The following is an 18,107-nucleotide window of genomic DNA, read 5'->3' on the forward strand; positions in this document are numbered from 1 at the left end:
TCTCTTCTTCCTACTCTTGAGTCTTACTTACACCTGCCATACAGGGAGCCGTGAGGTATGGGGTTACTCCTTTTCTAAATAAAATGGCATTGGATCTCTGCTGATAACCCATTCAGGTTGAAAGCTGACACTCTGGGGGTGCGGCCTGGAAAGAACCTGTGCGTCAAAGAGGGCCCTGCTTTTTGCCCAGGAACAAGTACCCAAGTGCTGATTACCTCATCTGCAGATAGTGCCCCTCCCCCTACTAAAATGCTGCCCTCTAGCTGCATGGTTTTTTCCAATGGTCACAACACCCAGGTTAAAGTCAGCTTCACTTTTCAGGCTGCTACCTCCAGCCAATCCAGACACCAGCCTCTTCCACCTCGTGTACGTGGATGCCATTGCCATAGCCATCGTTGGATTCTCAGTCACCATCTCAATGGCCAAGACCTTGGCAAATAAGCATGGCTACCAGGTTGATGGCAATCAGGTAAAAATAATTAATTTCCTGCAGATGCTTCCTAGCGGTATGGTCATCTTACTCTACTGTGCGAGGCATTAAATCATCAGAGTACTGAGGTACTGAATCCTACCTCACTTCATCAGTCGGTGAAATCTCCACTCTGAAGTTTACAGTTTGCCAAACTCCTCTAGGTGCTGTCCCTACTTTAAAGCCCAGAGCTTGAGAGACTAATATTTTTCCAGAACCATTTTTACTCTACTCAGAAGCTTTCTCTTTGTTCATTAAACTTTGAGTTTATGATTCTTCACTCGAATATATTATTTGCTGCCATCTTTTATAAGATAGCTGCAGATAAATTATTTAATCTGAACAAATTATTTAATCTGAATGAGCCATTAGTTGGGCTTGAAGTGTTACTGTAACACTGTGTAGTTCTAAGAGGAGACTAGATGTTCTATGTTTGTGTGAGACACAGTGATCCAACTAGGAAGACCAGAAGTTGCCCTGAGAAAAAGACTCACTCACTGGTCGAAAGAGGACACTGGCGTGGGTTCCTGGATGAACATGAGCCCAGGCATTTAAAGATGCCAGTAGTCCTATCCACCAATAATTTTCTCTTAAACGTCAAAAATATTTTGTCCCTGTTGCTGTAGTTTTCTTTTAAAAACAAAAATATTAATTGTGTAGAGAGTGTGTTTAAGAAAGAGGGGGCTAGGTGATGATCACAGCATTTATCTCTAACACAATAAAAATTCAAAATGTTTTTCTCCTACCTTAAATTATGCAAAAATTCCTATTTTGAACTCATGCTAAACAAATTTTTATATCTGGAAAGAGAATGAATAGACAGTCCGTACTGTTGAAGATGTCCATTAAATGGGTCATCAAGCCTGTCTTCCTGAAAAATAACTGACCTCTTTTGTGCTTTCCTTCCACATGGAAAAGGAGCTCATTGCCTTGGGACTGTGCAATTCTATTGGCTCACTCTTCCAGACTTTTTCAATTTCATGCTCCTTGTCTCGAAGCCTTGTTCAGGAGGGAACTGGAGGGAAGACACAGGTGTGTATGCCGCTGGCACCTAAGGTCTGGTGATTTGCATGATAAACTAATCTCCTGATTATATTCTGCCTGAAGATCCATGCTCCAGTGAGCTGTGTATGAATCAGAGAAAGGCATGATTGTTGAAGCAAATCACAAGGAACTGAATCTACAGAAAAGGAGTATATTCACCAGTCAAATCAAAAAAATTAACACTCCTGGCTACCAGTAAACCTCAAGGTTCAGACATAGGATGTTGTCATGAAAGCCTGAGAGTGAGTGTGGGCAGATTGCCAGCCCCGTTCCATAGAACTTTCTGCAGTGATGGAAATGTTCGATATTTGTACTGTCCAGTATGGCAGCCACTAGTCACATGACCTTCTCGAGCACTTGAAATGTGGCTAGCGCAACCAAGACCTGAATTTTTAATTTTATTTAATTTACTTTTTACAAATGAAATAACCACACGTGGCTACTGCAAATGGACAGCAAAGCCATGTCTGAACTCTTCTGGCCCCTGTGTGTCTTAGGTCTGCACCATATCTCCTTTTCTCCACCACTGCATGGGCATTTCATTCAGAGTCTTTAAGCATTTCAGCTTCTGTTTAAAGGCTAAAAGACTTCCTGGTGGCTCAGCTGGTAAAGAATCCACCTGCAATGTGGTAGACCTGGGTTCAGTCTCTGGGTTAGGAAGATCCCCTGGAGAAGAGAACAGCTGCCCACTCCAGTGTTCTAGCCAGGAGAATTTCATGGACTGTGTAGTCCATGGGGTCACAAAGAGTCGGACATGACTGAGCGACTTTCACCTGAAGGCTCTAAGAGGAACCAAAACCTCAGAAACAGTGGGAAACAGTTACAGGTTTATGTAATGGTATGGCTGACTTATGTGAAGCCATATCTTTCCATAGTGATTTTCAAGAGACTAAGAGGAACCTATGTCCCACTTTTCACTCAAGTCTCCTAAAAGCCCCTTCCATGTGTCTTTTCTCTTCCAGCTTGCAGGTTGTTTGGCTTCACTAATGATTCTGCTGGTCATATTAGCCACTGGATTTCTCTTTGAATCACTACCTCAGGTGTGTACCTTGGACTTGGTGAGAGGTTTTTCCATGTGTAGAGATTTTACAGTTTTGTTAGTTGATATATTTGTGACTCTCGTGGGTTTTTACTATAACCCTAGTAGGGTAGTAGCAAAAAGGGTCAACACTAGGGTCAATATCCTCTTCCGCAATCTGCCAACACGGACCTACGGGAAGCCTTCTCAACATCTCTGGTTCTGTTTCCTTATCCACAAAGTGGAGGTTTGGGTTTGGCTTATCTCCAAGGTCCCTTCTCTCTGATCTTCTATGACCTTATACTTCTATTAAAAATTTGAGATGGCCTACACTCATAAAACATTTAATCTAGTAGAACTTAGGAACAATATAGAGTAGAAAACTCATGATGCAGGAAGACCATGGGGGAAATCATTCCTTGAGTACCATTGAATGCTAAACCTCCTGGCCACCATACAGGTTTGCTACTAGGATCTAAACCTGGTTTTCCAGGGCCATTTTAGCTAACCAAGTCCTGAAAATCCAGGTATTCTTGGCTCCAAGTGTACCATGACTGCTGTGTAGGAAGTGAGTGGAGAGAGGATGTGGGGAGGGCAGCAGGAGGACAGTGAGGAGCCAGCAAGGCTCCTGAGGACACAGTGTATCAGGGGGTCTCTGGACACAAGAGGAGAGGCAAGTGTGGATGTGCTGTGTTTCAGGCTGTGCTGTCGGCCATTGTGATCGTCAACCTGAAAGGAATGTTTATGCAATTCTCAGATCTCCCCTTTTTCTGGAGAACCAGCAAAATAGAGCTGGTAAGTAACAAAAGTGATTGTTAGGTGAGTATGTCATAGCAACAAATGAGTATGTCATAGCAACAAATGAATTGTTGCTGGTAAAAATGTGAGAAAGATAAGTTACTGTGGCCAGTTATTATATGCAGTATCCAGTTAAGCAAGGCTAAGTACTGTATGTGTGTGTGTGTGTGTGTGTGTGTGAGACTCAGGAAGTTTTTCACATGATTCTACCTAAACCTCTCTGTCTTTTGTTTAGACCATCTGGCTTACCACTTTTGTTTCCTCCTTGTTCCTGGGACTGGACTATGGTTTGATTACTGCTGTGATCATCGCACTGCTGACTGTGATTTACAGAACACAGAGGTGAGAGTGCAGATTGGCTTGGTTGTGTTTTCTGCCTGACACTTCAACAGTGACTTTAGATACAGACCAAAGCTCAACCTGGTCAAAGAAAGCTCTTTGATTACTTCTGGTCTGCGTGAGAGGGAGCTGAGGACTCACTGGGCTTGCTGGCTAAATAAACAAAATGACAAATGAAAAACTCAATAGGATGTTGCCAGATGCTCTATTCTGTCACAGTGTATAATTACATTAGTGACTTTTTGAAAAGAGCCCAATTTGTCTCACGGTTCCTCCCACTCCAGCCCCTGTGGCCCCCTGGCTTCCTTGCGCTCTTCTGAATGAACTATGTATTCTTGCAGTCTTTGGCACTGAGTGCTGACATAGGTTTTGATGATGTGGAGCAGACTCTGGCAGCAAGTTACCATATGTGGGGCTTCAGCTGCTCCTTCCTCCACCCTGAACTGTTATCACCTGTCATCTCTTCTCCTAGCAGGAAGCTGAGCCCAATGGAGAAGGTATAAAAGAACTTTTTTTAAAAAAAATAGTGTATTCATGATAAATAAATAACTCACTACGAAGAAAAAATAAAGAAATATTGTTTCCAAATAGCCTGACTTTGGAGTCAGACAACCCTGGATTCAAGTCCCGGCTTTCACCCTCTATATACTCTGTCATTTTACATGACAGCGTCGGTCTCTGCCTCTATAAAATGAGTCTAATGCTTGCTCCCTCAGAGAGTCACAGTGAGGTTCAGATGAGGATAATGCATGTGAAGAGCCTAGCACAGTGCCTGACTCATACTATGCACCCAACAAATTTAACACAGGAGGAATGAAAATGAGGTTAGTCTGCTTTTGCCTGTAGTTGCAAATCATGTGATAGTTCTTAAAGTTTTGATTGTGGTTTATTGAAGAGCTGCTAGATGGAGAATGGTGGGATGCTTCCCACTCTGAAGGAAGGAAATGAGCATTTTCATCAAAAACTACATAAAGGGAAATGTTAACATGTGGAATCTAAACTCAAGATAAGAATTACACTGTTTTCATAACAAACTCTACCCTGTCACTCATTTTTATGTAAAAAGAAGTCCCCTACTTGTTTTCATAAAGACATTATTAGTACATGCAAGATTTCTTTATCTCAGAGCTTTAGTGAACATCATGGTTTTAAAATATCTTTATCTTTTATGATATAGATACAGACAAAGGTCCATATAGCCAAAACTGTGGTTTTTCCAGCAGTCATGTAGGGATGTGAGAGTTGGACCATAAAGAAGGCTGAGCACCAATGAATTGATGCTTTCAAACAATAGTTCTGGAGAAGACTCTTGAGAGTCCCTTGAACAGCAAGGAGATCAAACCAGTCAATCCTAAAGGAAATCAACCCTGAATATTGGAAGGACTGATGCTGAAGCTGAAACTTCAATACTTTGGCCACCTGATGTAAAGAGCTGACTCACTGGAAAAGACCCTGATGCTGGGAAAACTTGAGGGCAGGAGGAGAAAGGGATGACAGAGGATGAGATGGTTGGATGGCATCGCTGACTCAATGGACATGAGTCTGAATGAACTCTGGGAGATAATGAAGGAAAGGGAAGCCTGGCATGCTGCAGTCCATGAGGTCCCAAAGAGTCAGACATGACTTAGCAACTAAACAACAACAAATACCCTTTAAGAAGCCATGGTATAGAATTCAAGATTTTTTTTCACTTTTTTTTTTCACCCAAATAGTAGTTTGTGATTTCTTATCATAAATTTTAAAGTTAGGTTTTTTTTTTAATGCTCTGCTTCTTTTTCTCTCCCAAATGATTTAGTAAAGTTCATTTTTTATGTTTTGTCCCTGTTGGTGATTGGGCTGGGTCTTTGTCGGTTAGAGTTTGGGGAGCCACTACTCAGGCTACTTGTTTGTTTTCAGCTGCTAATCTTTTTCTGTAATTGGAGCAGGCTGTCCAGAGAGGGCTAGTGCTTCATTGGCTTTGCTTGTCTTCCAAACACCCAGATTCCCTCATAGCCAACAAGCTTAAGGGACAGTCAGTTCATCAGCAAATAGTTCAGGATACCTCCTTCCTGTAGGTGATGTGGGCAATGATATAAATGTGACAGAAATTCAGCTTCCCCCCCCACAACTGAGGTGGGGGGAGACATATTAAAATAATTATAAGCTTTTCTTAAAAATTATAATCTTAATTGGATAAATTTTTTTCAAGGAGTTCTATGTTCTCATAGAGATGCTAGGCTAAGGGATATCGCAGTAAATAAAACATGGCCCTTCCATTCAAAAAGGCTTCACTCTCCTAAGAATGATAGATTCATAATGATGATGATGATGCTAATCATGGTAATGAAGTAATGGTGGCATTAAATTAGTGTGGTTATGTGCCTGGCTCTGTGCAAAGATCCATGCTTTGTATCATTTCATCCTTATATACCGATGACTATTAGCATCCCCATTTCACAGATGTGGAAACTTGGGCCTAGATTGATTAAGATCATATAGCAAATGGTAGACAATGATTCAAATATGAGTTTTTGTAAATCCAGAGGCTAATTCTTAAAGAGCATTTTATAATCCATCTTTAAGAAATTGAAATGCATGGTTATAAGTGCTTCAGTAACCATAAGCAAGGTACAAGTGATAATAAGCATAAGAAATGGCCAGATAAAACCCCATCAGAGTTCATAAAGAAAGACTTTCTTGCTCCTTGGGGTGATTAGAAAAGAAACAAGGAGTATTTAGACCTGAGGGTTTTCAGTGCTGCTCCAGCTGGTCGGGAAGACTTTTCCGCATCTGTCTGTTGAAGTCCTCATACACTGAGACCCCGCTCACCCAGCCAGAGAGTGCTCCTCCTCCCCTGTGTGCCCACAGCAGTGCTCTGGTCCTCCAGCACCTCGCATGTCTCCAGGTTACTTGTGTTTTGTGTGGTCCATATGCTAAGTCACTTCAGTTACCTCCAACTCTTTGCTACCCTGTGGACTGTAAATCTCCAGGCTCATCTGTACATGGGATTCTCCAGGCAAGAATACTGCAGTGAGTTGCCACTTCCTCCTCCAGGGCCTCTTCCCGACCCTGGGATCAAACCCTCATCTCTGATGTCTCCTGCTTTGGCAGGCAGGTTCTTTACCACTGTTGCCACCTATGGTCTGTGTGTTAACCCCTACTCACCCCTGCCCCCTGGCAACTAGATTGCAACATATGGACAACATTTTGAGTCTCTTTTAAAAGGTTTTCTCATAATTGTGAACTCAGCTGAGAACCTTTCTTCTTGTCTACAGTATGTTCTTGGTGTTATATTTGTCCACAGTCATCACTAGACTGTGAGCATGAGCAACTTAATTGTAGAGGTGAGATTCCTGGAGCCCAGAACCAGCACATGATTGTGTGTTCTCTGAATGTTTGTTGAGGGAACCCACCTAGAAAAACCTGTGACATTTCTGCTGTAGATTCTAACTCACAAAGCAGTTGTACATACATGCTGAGGAATACCAGAGCATGGTAACAAGGTCATGAAATGTCAAAGAAAAGACCTTGAGCCATATTCTGGGTCTGCCAAGCTCTCTAACTTGAACAGCTTACCTAACCCCACTGGACTTCAGTTTCTCTTCCACATGATGGCAGAAATAAACCCAGTATATGTTTAATGGGCTATAATAAGGTAATATCAGATGTTTAAGAAATAGTACCTATCATCATTTCACTGTCTACTTTGATCCAGACTGTAAAGATATAGGAATTTGTGTTCTTGAAAAATAATGTTTAAAATCTCTTCATTTGGGACTTTGTTAGCAGTCCAGTAGCTAAGACTCTACACTCCCAATGCAAGGGCAATGTTCAATTCCTGGTCAAGGAACACAAAATCTCACATGCTGTGAGAGAGAGTCCACATGCTGCAACTAAAGATCTCCCATCCCACTGTGCAGATGAAAGATCCCACATCCCACAGCTAAGGCCCAGCACAGCCAAAGAAATCAATAAATAATTTTTTTTTAATCTACTCACTTGCTATTATTTTCTCCCATTCTGAGGGTTGTCCTTTCACCTTATTTATAGTTTCCTTTGCTATGCAAAAGCCTTTATGTTTAAGTAGGTCCCACTTGTCTATTTTTGTTTTTATCTCCTTTATTCTAGAAGGTGGGTCATAGAGGATCTTGCTGTGATTTATGTCATAGAGTGTTCTGCCTATGTTTTCCTCTGTGAGTTTTATAGTTTCTGGTCTTATGTTTAGGTCTTTAATCCATTTTGAGTTTATCTTTGTATATGCTGTTATGAAGCGTTCTAATTTCATTGTTTTACACATAGCTGTCTAATTTTCCCAGTGCCTCTTATTGAAGAGACTGTCTTTTCCCCACTGTATATTCTTGACTCCTTTGTCAAAGATAAGGTGCCCATAGGTGCATGGTTCATCTCTGGGCTTCTATCTTGTTCCACTGGTCTGTGTTTCTGTTTTTGGGCCAGTATCATGTTGTCTTGGTGACTGTAGCTTTGTAGTATAATCTGAGGTCAGGAAGGTTGATTCCTCCAGCTTCATTCTTCTTTTTCAAGATTGCTTTGCCTATGTGAAGTCTTTTGTGTTTCTATACAAATTGTGAAGTTTTTTGTTCTAGTTCTGTGAAAAATGCCATTGGTAATTTGACAGGGATTGCATTGAATCTGTAGTCTGCATTTGGTAGTATAGTCGTTTTCACAATATTGATTCTTCCAACCCAGCAACATGGACTATCTTTCCATCTGTTTTACATCATCTTTGATTTCTTTCATAAGAGTCTTAATAACTTTCTGTATACAACTCTTTGATTCTGTAGGTAGGTTTACTGCTAGGTATTTTCTTTTTGTTGCAATAATTTTCTGATTTTTATGTTGTTAGTGTGTAGGAATACAAATAATAGCAAGTGAAACAACTGATGAAGCATTAATTTACAAATTATACAAGCAGCTCATGCAACCCAACACCAGAAAAACAAGCACCCCAATCAAAAAGTAGGCAGAAGATGACCTAAACAGACATTTCTCCAAAGAAGACATACAAATGGCTGATAAACACATGAAAAGATGCTCAACATCACTCATTATTACAGAAATGCAAATCAAAACTACAATGAGATACTACCTCACACTTGTCAGAATGGCCATCATCAAAAAATCTACAAATAATAAATGCTGGAGAGGGGGTGGAGAAAAAGAACCTTCTTTCACTATTGGTGGGAATGTAAATTGATACAGCAACTATGGAATACAGTATGGTGATCCCTTAAAAAACTAGGAATAAAACTCCCATATGACTCAACAATCCCATTTCTGGGCATATACCCTGAGAAAACCATAATTGAAAAAGACAAGTACCCCAGCTATTTACAATAGCTAGGACATGGAAGCAACCTAGATGTCCGTAAACAGATGAATGGATAAAGAAGCTGTGGTACAAAGCTGTGGTACATATATACAATGGAATATAACTCGGCCATAAAAAGGAACATATTTGAGTCAGTTCTAAAGAAGTGGATGAACCTAGAGCCTATTATACAGAGTGGAGTAAGCAGAAAGAGAAAAACAAGTATTAACGCATATACGTGGAATCTACAAAAGTGGTACTGATGAGCCTATTTGCAGGACAGCAGTTAAGACGCATACATAAAGAACAGACTTGTGGACACAGAGAGGCGGGGAGGAGACGGTGGGACAGATCGAGAGAGCAGCATGGAAACATATACGCTACCATATGTGAAACAGACAGCCAGTGGGAATTTGCAGTATGACTAGGGAACTCAAACCAGGGCTATGTGACAACCTAGAGGGGTGGGATGAGGAGGGAGGTGGGAGGGAGGGTCAAGAGGGAGGAGAGATATGTATACCTATGGCTGATATATGTTGATACACAGCAGAAACCAACATAATATTGTAAAGCAATTGTCCTTCAATTAAATATAAATTTTTAAAAAATCTATTCACACTAAACTTAAGGAAACTCCTATGCTGATTTGAATTTTTTGTTTTCTCCCCACACCTTATGTTGATCCTCCAACCTCTTGCTCCACAAGTCAGTTCTCTTATTTCAAATAAAATGAAAATCCCCTCTCCTGCTTCAGAATTAGAGCAGGAAGATAATTCTGTGTACCGAGTGACATGAAATCATGTCCCAGACGTGGTTTGAACTCTGCACAGCTCATTTTACCTCCCATATTTAAATCCTTAAGTCATTTGTCTGCAACAGATTGTGTGTATAATATGTGGATGGTATATACCAGCATGTGTGTGGTGTTATGTGTGTGTGTATGTGGTGTGAGGCATATGTGCTGTGTATGTAAATTGTATATGTGTGAGGTGTATGTAGGTGGGGGGTGTGGGATGTGTTAGGTTTGGGATGGTACTGGGAATGCAAATTTAAGTGGAGCCCTTCTGAAAAGGGACCATAAAAGGACCAAATAAACAAAAAGAGAAAAGAACCAAGTATCCCTGAAGTCACTAGCAAATCCATACCGGATTTGCAAATGTGCAGAATCTTGTGTTTCCATCACTACCTGAACGTCAGCATGATAATACTCCTTCTCTGTCTGCAGTCCAAGCTACAAAGTCCTTGGGCAGCTTCCTGACACTGATGTGTACATTGATATAGATGCGTATGAGGAGGTAGGTCCTTTTTTCTATCACTTTAAATGGTTGTAAGCATATGTTGTGATTGGCTAATTATTATTTTTACTCAGGATAGAGAGTTAGGGGTGGAGATGTGGAAAGTGTGGTGGTCAGAGTGAAAAGTCTGAACTTCCATTTGCTGTCTGGATTCAGTTTTATAGTTTATACTATACATCAGTTACACAGTCTCTTAATATTTATTTTTCCTCTTTTTTAATGAGGATAAATATATATTCTTGGACTTAAAGTATATGTTTACAAAATACCAAGACTGTTTGCCAGGGTGGTCTGTATGTGCGTGATTTCCTTCTGATGAATTCAAAGGGGTGATAAAATTCTAACATTAACCGTGTACAATGTAGGTGGTGGAGCTGTGGAATTCTTTTTTTTTTCTGCTTCATTTTTAGTGGTTAAAACCATGGCTTAAAATATCCTTGACTTTGAATTTTCTTTTCTGATGTGGAATCTCTTATGTAGAATCTTTTACAAAGTCTTCTTAAACTAGTTTTATCTGTTTGTTTTGTGTTTGGGAAGAATTTCTCAGACTCACTGTAAGATATTAATAAATTAGACTGCTAGTAGGATTGGTGTATTTTCCCCTTCCAAAGAATTATGTGCTTGATTACCTGTTTCCATCTGCATTCCAGAATTTCACGAGGCTTCTTGATATAATTTTCACCTGAGTCTGTTTTGACTCCTACCTACATTCTGTGAATAAACCAATATACACTTCTGTTCATTTTATGTGACTGCTTCTCACAGTTTGAGTGGCAGCTCCCCTCTCCTAGATTCGCTTTAAGTTTCTTCTTTGTATTTTATGGTTTAAAAAAAAATGAAACAAAGACTTTTAAAAGAAATGGGAAGATGTGCATTTTTAAAGGCCTTCCATTCAACATGCCTTCCTTCAGAACATGAGTAGGTCAGCTAGACTGACATTTTATTTAAACTCTGTCAAAGGGTCCTTGGCAACATCTGTATTAATTTTCAAGTTGGAAAAGGGAGGCAGTTGAAGTTTTGATTCTGAAATATTTCCATATATTAAATTCACTGACATTTTATTTTTCAGGTGAAAGAAATTCCTGGAATAAAAATATTCCAAATAAATGCCCCAATTTACTATGCAAATAGTGACTTATATAGCAATGCATTAAAAAGAAAGGTGAGTCACAAGGAATTAAGAGTGATTATTTCTGAGAAAGGAATCTAAAGATTGATAGGCATGTGAGGGTCACTTACATGTCTCTATATATCATTTATACGATTTCATTCTCTGCATCTCTATTTTTTAAAATTATAGTAAAATGTAACAAAATTTATCATTTTAATGATTTGCAATTATACAAGGCAGTGGATGGAATTAAGTACGTTTCAATTGTTGGCTAACCAACACCACTATTCTTTCTCTTTTAATATATACATATAGTTGTTTCAGAAATATTTAGAAAAAAAATTAAGTTTCTTATTCTTGGGAATACATGGATTCCTTTGGTCATGATTAGTACTCCACCCCACACTATCTACTAAAGAGGAAAACCTCCCAGTCAACCCTGCTGCTGCTAAGTCACTTCAGTTGTATCTGACTCTGTGTGACCCCATAGACGGCAGCCCACCAGGCTCCGCCGTCCCTGGGATTCTCCAGGCAAGAACACTGGAGTGGGTTGCCATTTCCTTCTCCAGTGCATGAAAGTGAAAAGTGAAAGTGAAGTCGCTTAGTTGTGTCTGACTCTTAGCAACCTCATGGACTGCAGCCTACCAGGCTCCTCTGTCCATGGGATTTTCCAGGCAAGAGTACTGGAGTGGGTCGCCAGTGCCTTCTCCACCCAGTCAACCCACAGTCTCTTAAATATAAAAATCTGAGAGATCTAAGTTTGAAAAACACTACTTTAAAAATATTTTTAGGGACTTCCCTGGTGGTCCAGTGGGTTAAGACTTTGCTTTCCAGTGCTTGGGGGTGTGGGTTCGATTCCTGGTCGGGAAGTAAAGATATCCCACATGCCTTGTGGCCAAAAACCAAAGCTTTCAACAGAACTAGAATTGTAACAAATTGAATAAAGACCTTAAAAGAATGGTCTACATTAAAATTCTCTTTAATATTTAGCTTCTGGCTGTCTTGAATCAAGACCAAGAATAAGAAAAGTTACCAATGTTCTTTTAATGAGGGAGTAACCCAGTTCAGGGCATTTGAGGGAGAGGGAGAGCAAGGGTTAGGGTGATAACTTGGCATAGAAAACAATCAGATGGAGAGAATTAAAGATTAATTGCTTTGGGTGGATTCTGGGAGCAAGAAGTGATTTTTGCATTTATTGCCCTCTGTAAAGACTGGAGTGAACCCAGCCTTCATAATGGGAGCAAGAAGAAAGGCGATGAGGAAGTATGCTAAGGAAGTTGGAAATGCCAACATGGCCAATGCGACCGTAGTCAAAGGGGTGAGTAGTCCCTTCACTGCAATTTTCCTTTGTCTCTTGATCTGCGTGCTCCCCCTTTACTCTTGATCTGCATGCCCCTCACCTTTTAACACAGCATGAAGTCCCTAAAATAGGAAAGCTTAGAAATAAGGTAAGTATCCTTTATATATTAAAAATACATAATAAGGTCAGTTATGAGAATGCTTCTGAAATAAGTAGTGATAGGAGCCAGGAAAACGTGATTTTTAGAAATGAAAATCACATCAGATCAGATCAGTCGCTCAGTCGTGTCCGACTCTTTGCGACCCCATGAATCGCAGCACGCCAGGCCTCCCTGTCCATCACCAACTCCCGGAGTTCACTCAGACTCAAGTCCATCGAGTCAGCGATGCCATCCAGCCATCTCATCCTCTGTCACCCCCTTCTCCTCCTGCCCCCAATCCCTCCCAGCATCAGAGTCTTTTCCAATGAGTCAACTCTTCCCATGAGGTGGCCAAAGTACTGGAGATTCAGCTTTAGCATCATTCCTTCCAAAGAAATCCCAGGGCTGATCTCCTTCAGAATGGACTGGTTGCATAATAAATGTTACTATTATTACTTTGTCAGAAATTCATTCAGCTGATAGTACAAAAAAACCTCAAAGACTGGTTTTTGCTGTTTGGTCTTATGGTAACTGTGATCTGTCATGTTGAAATTAATAAGACTATTTTAGAAGTGAGAGGAAAATGGATATGAATACTAAAGAAAGTGGTTTCATTGGACAATAGAGGAAAAGAAGGAAGAATAAAGAAATAGCTAAAATTGAATATTGTGTACATATCCTTTTTTGTCATAGACAAGGCTGGAATATAGTGAGTAATTTAGAAGAGATCTGCTATAATAGAAACTGGAGAATATAAGGACTAATTTTCCTCTTATAAATCTTTCTCAGAACCAAAATATGAGTTGTTTATAGAATTCTGGTTTGGTTTGATTTTGACGTAGGATGCTGAAGTAGATGGAGAAGATGGCACCAAGCCTGAGGAAGACGAGAATGAAATAAAATACCCCCCAATAGTCATCAAGAGCACACTTCCTGAGGAACTGCAAAGATTTATGCCCCCAGGGGATAACATCCACACCATCATTCTGGATTTTACGCAAGTCAATTTTATTGATTCTGTTGGTGTAAAAACTCTGGCAGGGGTAAGCATCATCTTCAAGGAGTCTTTTAAGGATAATATCTCTGTGCCCAGAATCACCATCAGTTAAATCAGAAAACTGAACTAGGGTTTCCAGCTCTCAAAATTTGGTTGCTGTTGCTTTTGTTTTTCAACTTTTTGTTGTTAAAAGAACAAAAATATATAAAAGTAAAGACAGAGTATAGTGAACCCCCTGTAACCATCACTCAGCCTCAACAATTATCAATTCATGGCCAATTTTGTTTCGTTTATCCCCCACACTCACTTTCCCCTCCTCTTATTTTGAAGCACATCTCAGTCATCATATAATCTATAAATATTTTAGTATATATCTCTTTGAGAAGATTTTTTAAAAGTCATTACCATAATGATTTTATTACACCTGAATAAAATTTAACAAGAATTCTTCAATGTTCCAAGTCATCACTGTTGATATAAAAATCAAACAAAAGGCAAATTTTAAATGATTAGTTCAAAATGTATAATTTTTGAAGCAAAGTCGCTCAAGTGAATGAACCAGAGCATCTTATATCACTAAATACATATTAGTAGAAAGAAACTTCTCTTGACACCTCACAGAGTCAAGAGAAACTAAACTTTATTTCAACGTTCTTACAGATTGTGAAAGAATATGGAGATGTCGGTATTTATGTATATTTAGCAGGATGCAGTGGTGAGTACAATTTTAGAATGGGGAGGCATTTTATTTATTTATTTATGAAACAGAATTTATATTACATTTATTTATAATAATTTTTGTTATAAAAAAACTAAACAGCATCCATGAAGAGAAAACTTCATCTCTTTGCATCCTTGGGGGAGGCATTTTAACATTTTGGTTTTGTTTCCTTTTTTTTAATAACTACACTTGGAAGAATTTTCCCTTAATTTTAGTTTTGGCGAAAATGAAAATTATTCTTCTGAAAATTACTCTGAAGCTAAGCTTTGAAATTAGCCACTTAACAGGCACTAACGTTCCTGGGTCACTTGCGGCAGGCCTCTTGTACTGAAGTTTGAGGAAAGGAGTTAGTAGACCACGGTGAAGGAGTTGTGGGTTTTTTTAGTAATCATGTTTTTAATGGCTGCCATAACAAAGTTATATAAAATCATTTAAGTGTTTTACCATGCAATGCCTGCTATTTTTAATATAAATTTTGGTTAAAACAGTACTTGAAAATTAAATCCACCTAAAGGCTTCACTTTTCACCTACCAGAATGGCAAAAATCGGAAATGTTTGACAGCAGGCTCTGCGGGCTGGCTGTGGAGGATAGGAACCCTGACATTGCTGGTGGGAGTGCAGACTGCAGCAGCCTCTACGGAGAGCAGACCAGCATTTCCTTTCCAAATTACAAATTCATTTTTACCTTTAACCCAGAAAATCCAGCAATATGCTACACACACTCAAAATGACACATTACATGATTAATCATCACAGTATACAAAAACAAAAGGCCAAAATCAATTTGTGTCAAACAGAAGGGGCCAGTTAAATAAACCATACATAGAACACTGTGTAATGGTAAAAAAAAAAAAAATATATGAGTGAAAAGATTAAGTGTAAAAAAAAAAATACAGAATTATATGTATGTGTATAGATACACATATATACATACACATACATACCAAAAGATAATGCTATCTTTTGGGTAATGGAAAATAAAATAAATATATACTTACATTTACATCTGCATAAAGACATACTGAAAGAATACACAAGAATATAATAAAAGTGGCTTCCTTGACCAGGGGAGTGATGTCATGAGGACAAGTATTGGGGTGAGATTTTTTACTTTATATCATTTTAATATTTTATGTGAAAGTGTTATTTTTTTTAATGTTTAAGACTGACACCCAGAGTGTGGGCTAACTTTCCCTTTTTCTTTTATAGCCCAAGTTGTGAATGACCTCACTCGAAATCGATTCTTTGAAAATCCTGCCTTACTGGAGCTGCTGTTTCACAGCATTCACGACGCAGTCTTAGGCAGCCAAGCCCGAGAAGCGCTTGCCGAACAGGAAGGCTCGGCTGTTCCTCCCCAGGAGGACTCCGAGCCCAATGCCACTCCCGAGGCCTAGACGAGGAATTCAGCCTGCCATGGGGTATGAGCCTCTCGTGATTATTAACCTACATGCTTTAAGTACTAGACTCTACGTTGTCCCCCACCCCGCCACCCCCGCCACCGAGGGTAAATACTAGTAGTCAAGGCTTGATTTGGAGGGTGAATGACACACAGCAAGATGTATCTTACTTGTATTTTTTAATTGACTATTTCAAAAATGTTGGCCTCTTGCCTGCCTTTATTGTTCAATGACATTTCTGTTACTTTTTAGTATTATCTTTATGAGCCAAGCACTTAAAAATGTATTTAAGTACTTTATCCACAAATCAGATATGCCGTCACCAGATGGGTAATAGTACTTAGTTTTTCTTCTTGTTGATCTACAGACTTTCTGTAATCAGTTACCTCATGAAAGTGGTGAACTCACAATTTTTAGAAGTTCTTCTTTTAAAATAACTATTTATTGTAATAGAAGCAGTATAAGTACATTGGGGAAAATTAGAAAAGATAAACAAAAATAAGGAGAACCTTACATTACCACCAAAGATTAGTGCTAACACTTTAATGCATATTCTTCCAGATCTTTTTCTATTCATATAATTTACATCTTTTAACCAAAATAAGATTATACTCTATGTAGTGTTCTGTAACCTATTTTTTTTTTCAGTCCACAATTTCTGCTTTCTCATTCTAACCATATTCAAAGTTCCCCAAGTGTCCCCACATTTGTAGTTGGTTTATCCAAGCTAGTATTCAGTCTATCGGAGAAGGCAATGGCACCCCACTCCAGTACTTTTGCCTGGAAAATCCCTCCTCCATGGATGGAGGAGCCTGGTAGGGTGCAGTCCATGGGGTCACTAAGAGTCAGACACGACTGAGCGACTTCACTTTCACTTTTCACTTTCAGGTATTGGAGAAGGAAATGGCAACCCACTCCAGTGTTCTTGCCTGGAGAATCCCAGGGATGGGGGAGCCTGGTGGGCTGCCGTCTATGGGGTCGCACAGAGTCGGACACAACTGAAGCGACTTAGCAGCAGCAGCATTCAGTCTGTGACCTTACACTACAAATGGTCATGTCCCTCTAAGTCTCAGAAGTCTATCTTAACCTAGCACTGTCCCTTTATTTATGACATGGACTTGTTAAAGGGAGTTGGAGCAGTTGTATAGAATCCCATCTTGTGAATGTGTCCACTTGCTTTTTCAAGATGTTATTTAGCTTGTCCCTCCATTTCCTGAACTACCTATAATCTAGAAGTTGTATCTAACTAAAGGCTTCATGAATTTGAATAAAACATTTTTTTGCTAGAATATATCATAGATGAGACACATGCTTCAAATCACATCACAACAGAAAACAAATAATATCTTGTTGATCTACCATTAATGAGGCTAAAATAAATCATGGGATTAATGTGACAACCATCCCCCAATTACATTTTCTCCTTTGTGACTAGTGAGTTATCTGTGTGGTTCCTTTAGCATTGAATGAATGCTCAGTTCTCCATTAGCCATTCACCCAGGATTTTTAACGTTTAGTAATAGTTCTTGCCTTAATCAGCAATTTTATTAAGGGTTTGTGAATTTTTTTTTCTCTAATTCTCTCCTAGTAATTTTCTCTCAACTTGAATTATTTGATCATCCTTAAATATAGTTCTTACTTGAAATCCAGGTTAAATGTTTTATTTTTTATGCTTAATTATCAACTTCGAAGTAAGGAGTTGGTTTAATAGATGATGACAGATTAAGTTCTTTTAGGTTTCTCTTTTTTGGTATAATTATAGATTCATGAATTTTTGTAGTTTTAATGTCTTTCAGTCTATCATAGTTATTCTTTTTGGTTTTCAAATCATCACACCTGTGGCCAGTAGGACCCCCCATAGAAGTTTTGCTGTTGCTGCTAATAGTGAAGTAGCCTTCAGGACCCTGTATTTTAGAAATCTAACCAAATCCTGGTTAGATTTGTATAGTTATCTATAACCATACAGATAACTGAGTATTATCCTTCTAAGTCCATAGAGTTATCAGTTAATTCTTCATCAAACTCAGTTTTAGCCAATGAGTGAGTAAAAAGCTATTTCAAGCATTTTTCTTTATAGCTGTTCAAAAGGAGACCTTTAAGCCAATATATGTCATCAGTTCTTGTTCCTATAATTCCAACCACGAGGTCACTCCAAATCACAGCACAAGTA

General features: G+C 39.1%; 1 protein-coding gene across 1 annotated transcript in view; it reads left to right on the forward strand.

Moving 5' to 3' along the window:
* SLC26A5 (solute carrier family 26 member 5) overlaps positions 1-18,107 on the forward strand; it is a 41,213-nt gene that overhangs the window by 20,244 nt on the left and 2,862 nt on the right. Inside the window, exons 8-18 of the mRNA XM_027539734.1 lie at positions 322-469; positions 1,388-1,501; positions 2,476-2,553; positions 3,231-3,326; positions 3,565-3,671; positions 10,202-10,271; positions 11,341-11,433; positions 12,593-12,700; positions 13,664-13,864; positions 14,479-14,533; positions 15,750-15,958. Coding sequence (XP_027395535.1) covers positions 322-469; positions 1,388-1,501; positions 2,476-2,553; positions 3,231-3,326; positions 3,565-3,671; positions 10,202-10,271; positions 11,341-11,433; positions 12,593-12,700; positions 13,664-13,864; positions 14,479-14,533; positions 15,750-15,934 — 1,255 coding nt within the window. The 3' untranslated portion in view covers positions 15,935-15,958. The remainder of the gene's footprint in view (positions 1-321; positions 470-1,387; positions 1,502-2,475; positions 2,554-3,230; positions 3,327-3,564; positions 3,672-10,201; positions 10,272-11,340; positions 11,434-12,592; positions 12,701-13,663; positions 13,865-14,478; positions 14,534-15,749; positions 15,959-18,107) is intronic.

Source organism: Bos indicus x Bos taurus, chromosome 4, assembly GCF_003369695.1.
Source record: "Bos indicus x Bos taurus breed Angus x Brahman F1 hybrid chromosome 4, Bos_hybrid_MaternalHap_v2.0, whole genome shotgun sequence".
Lineage (NCBI taxonomy): Eukaryota > Metazoa > Chordata > Mammalia > Artiodactyla > Bovidae > Bos > Bos indicus x Bos taurus.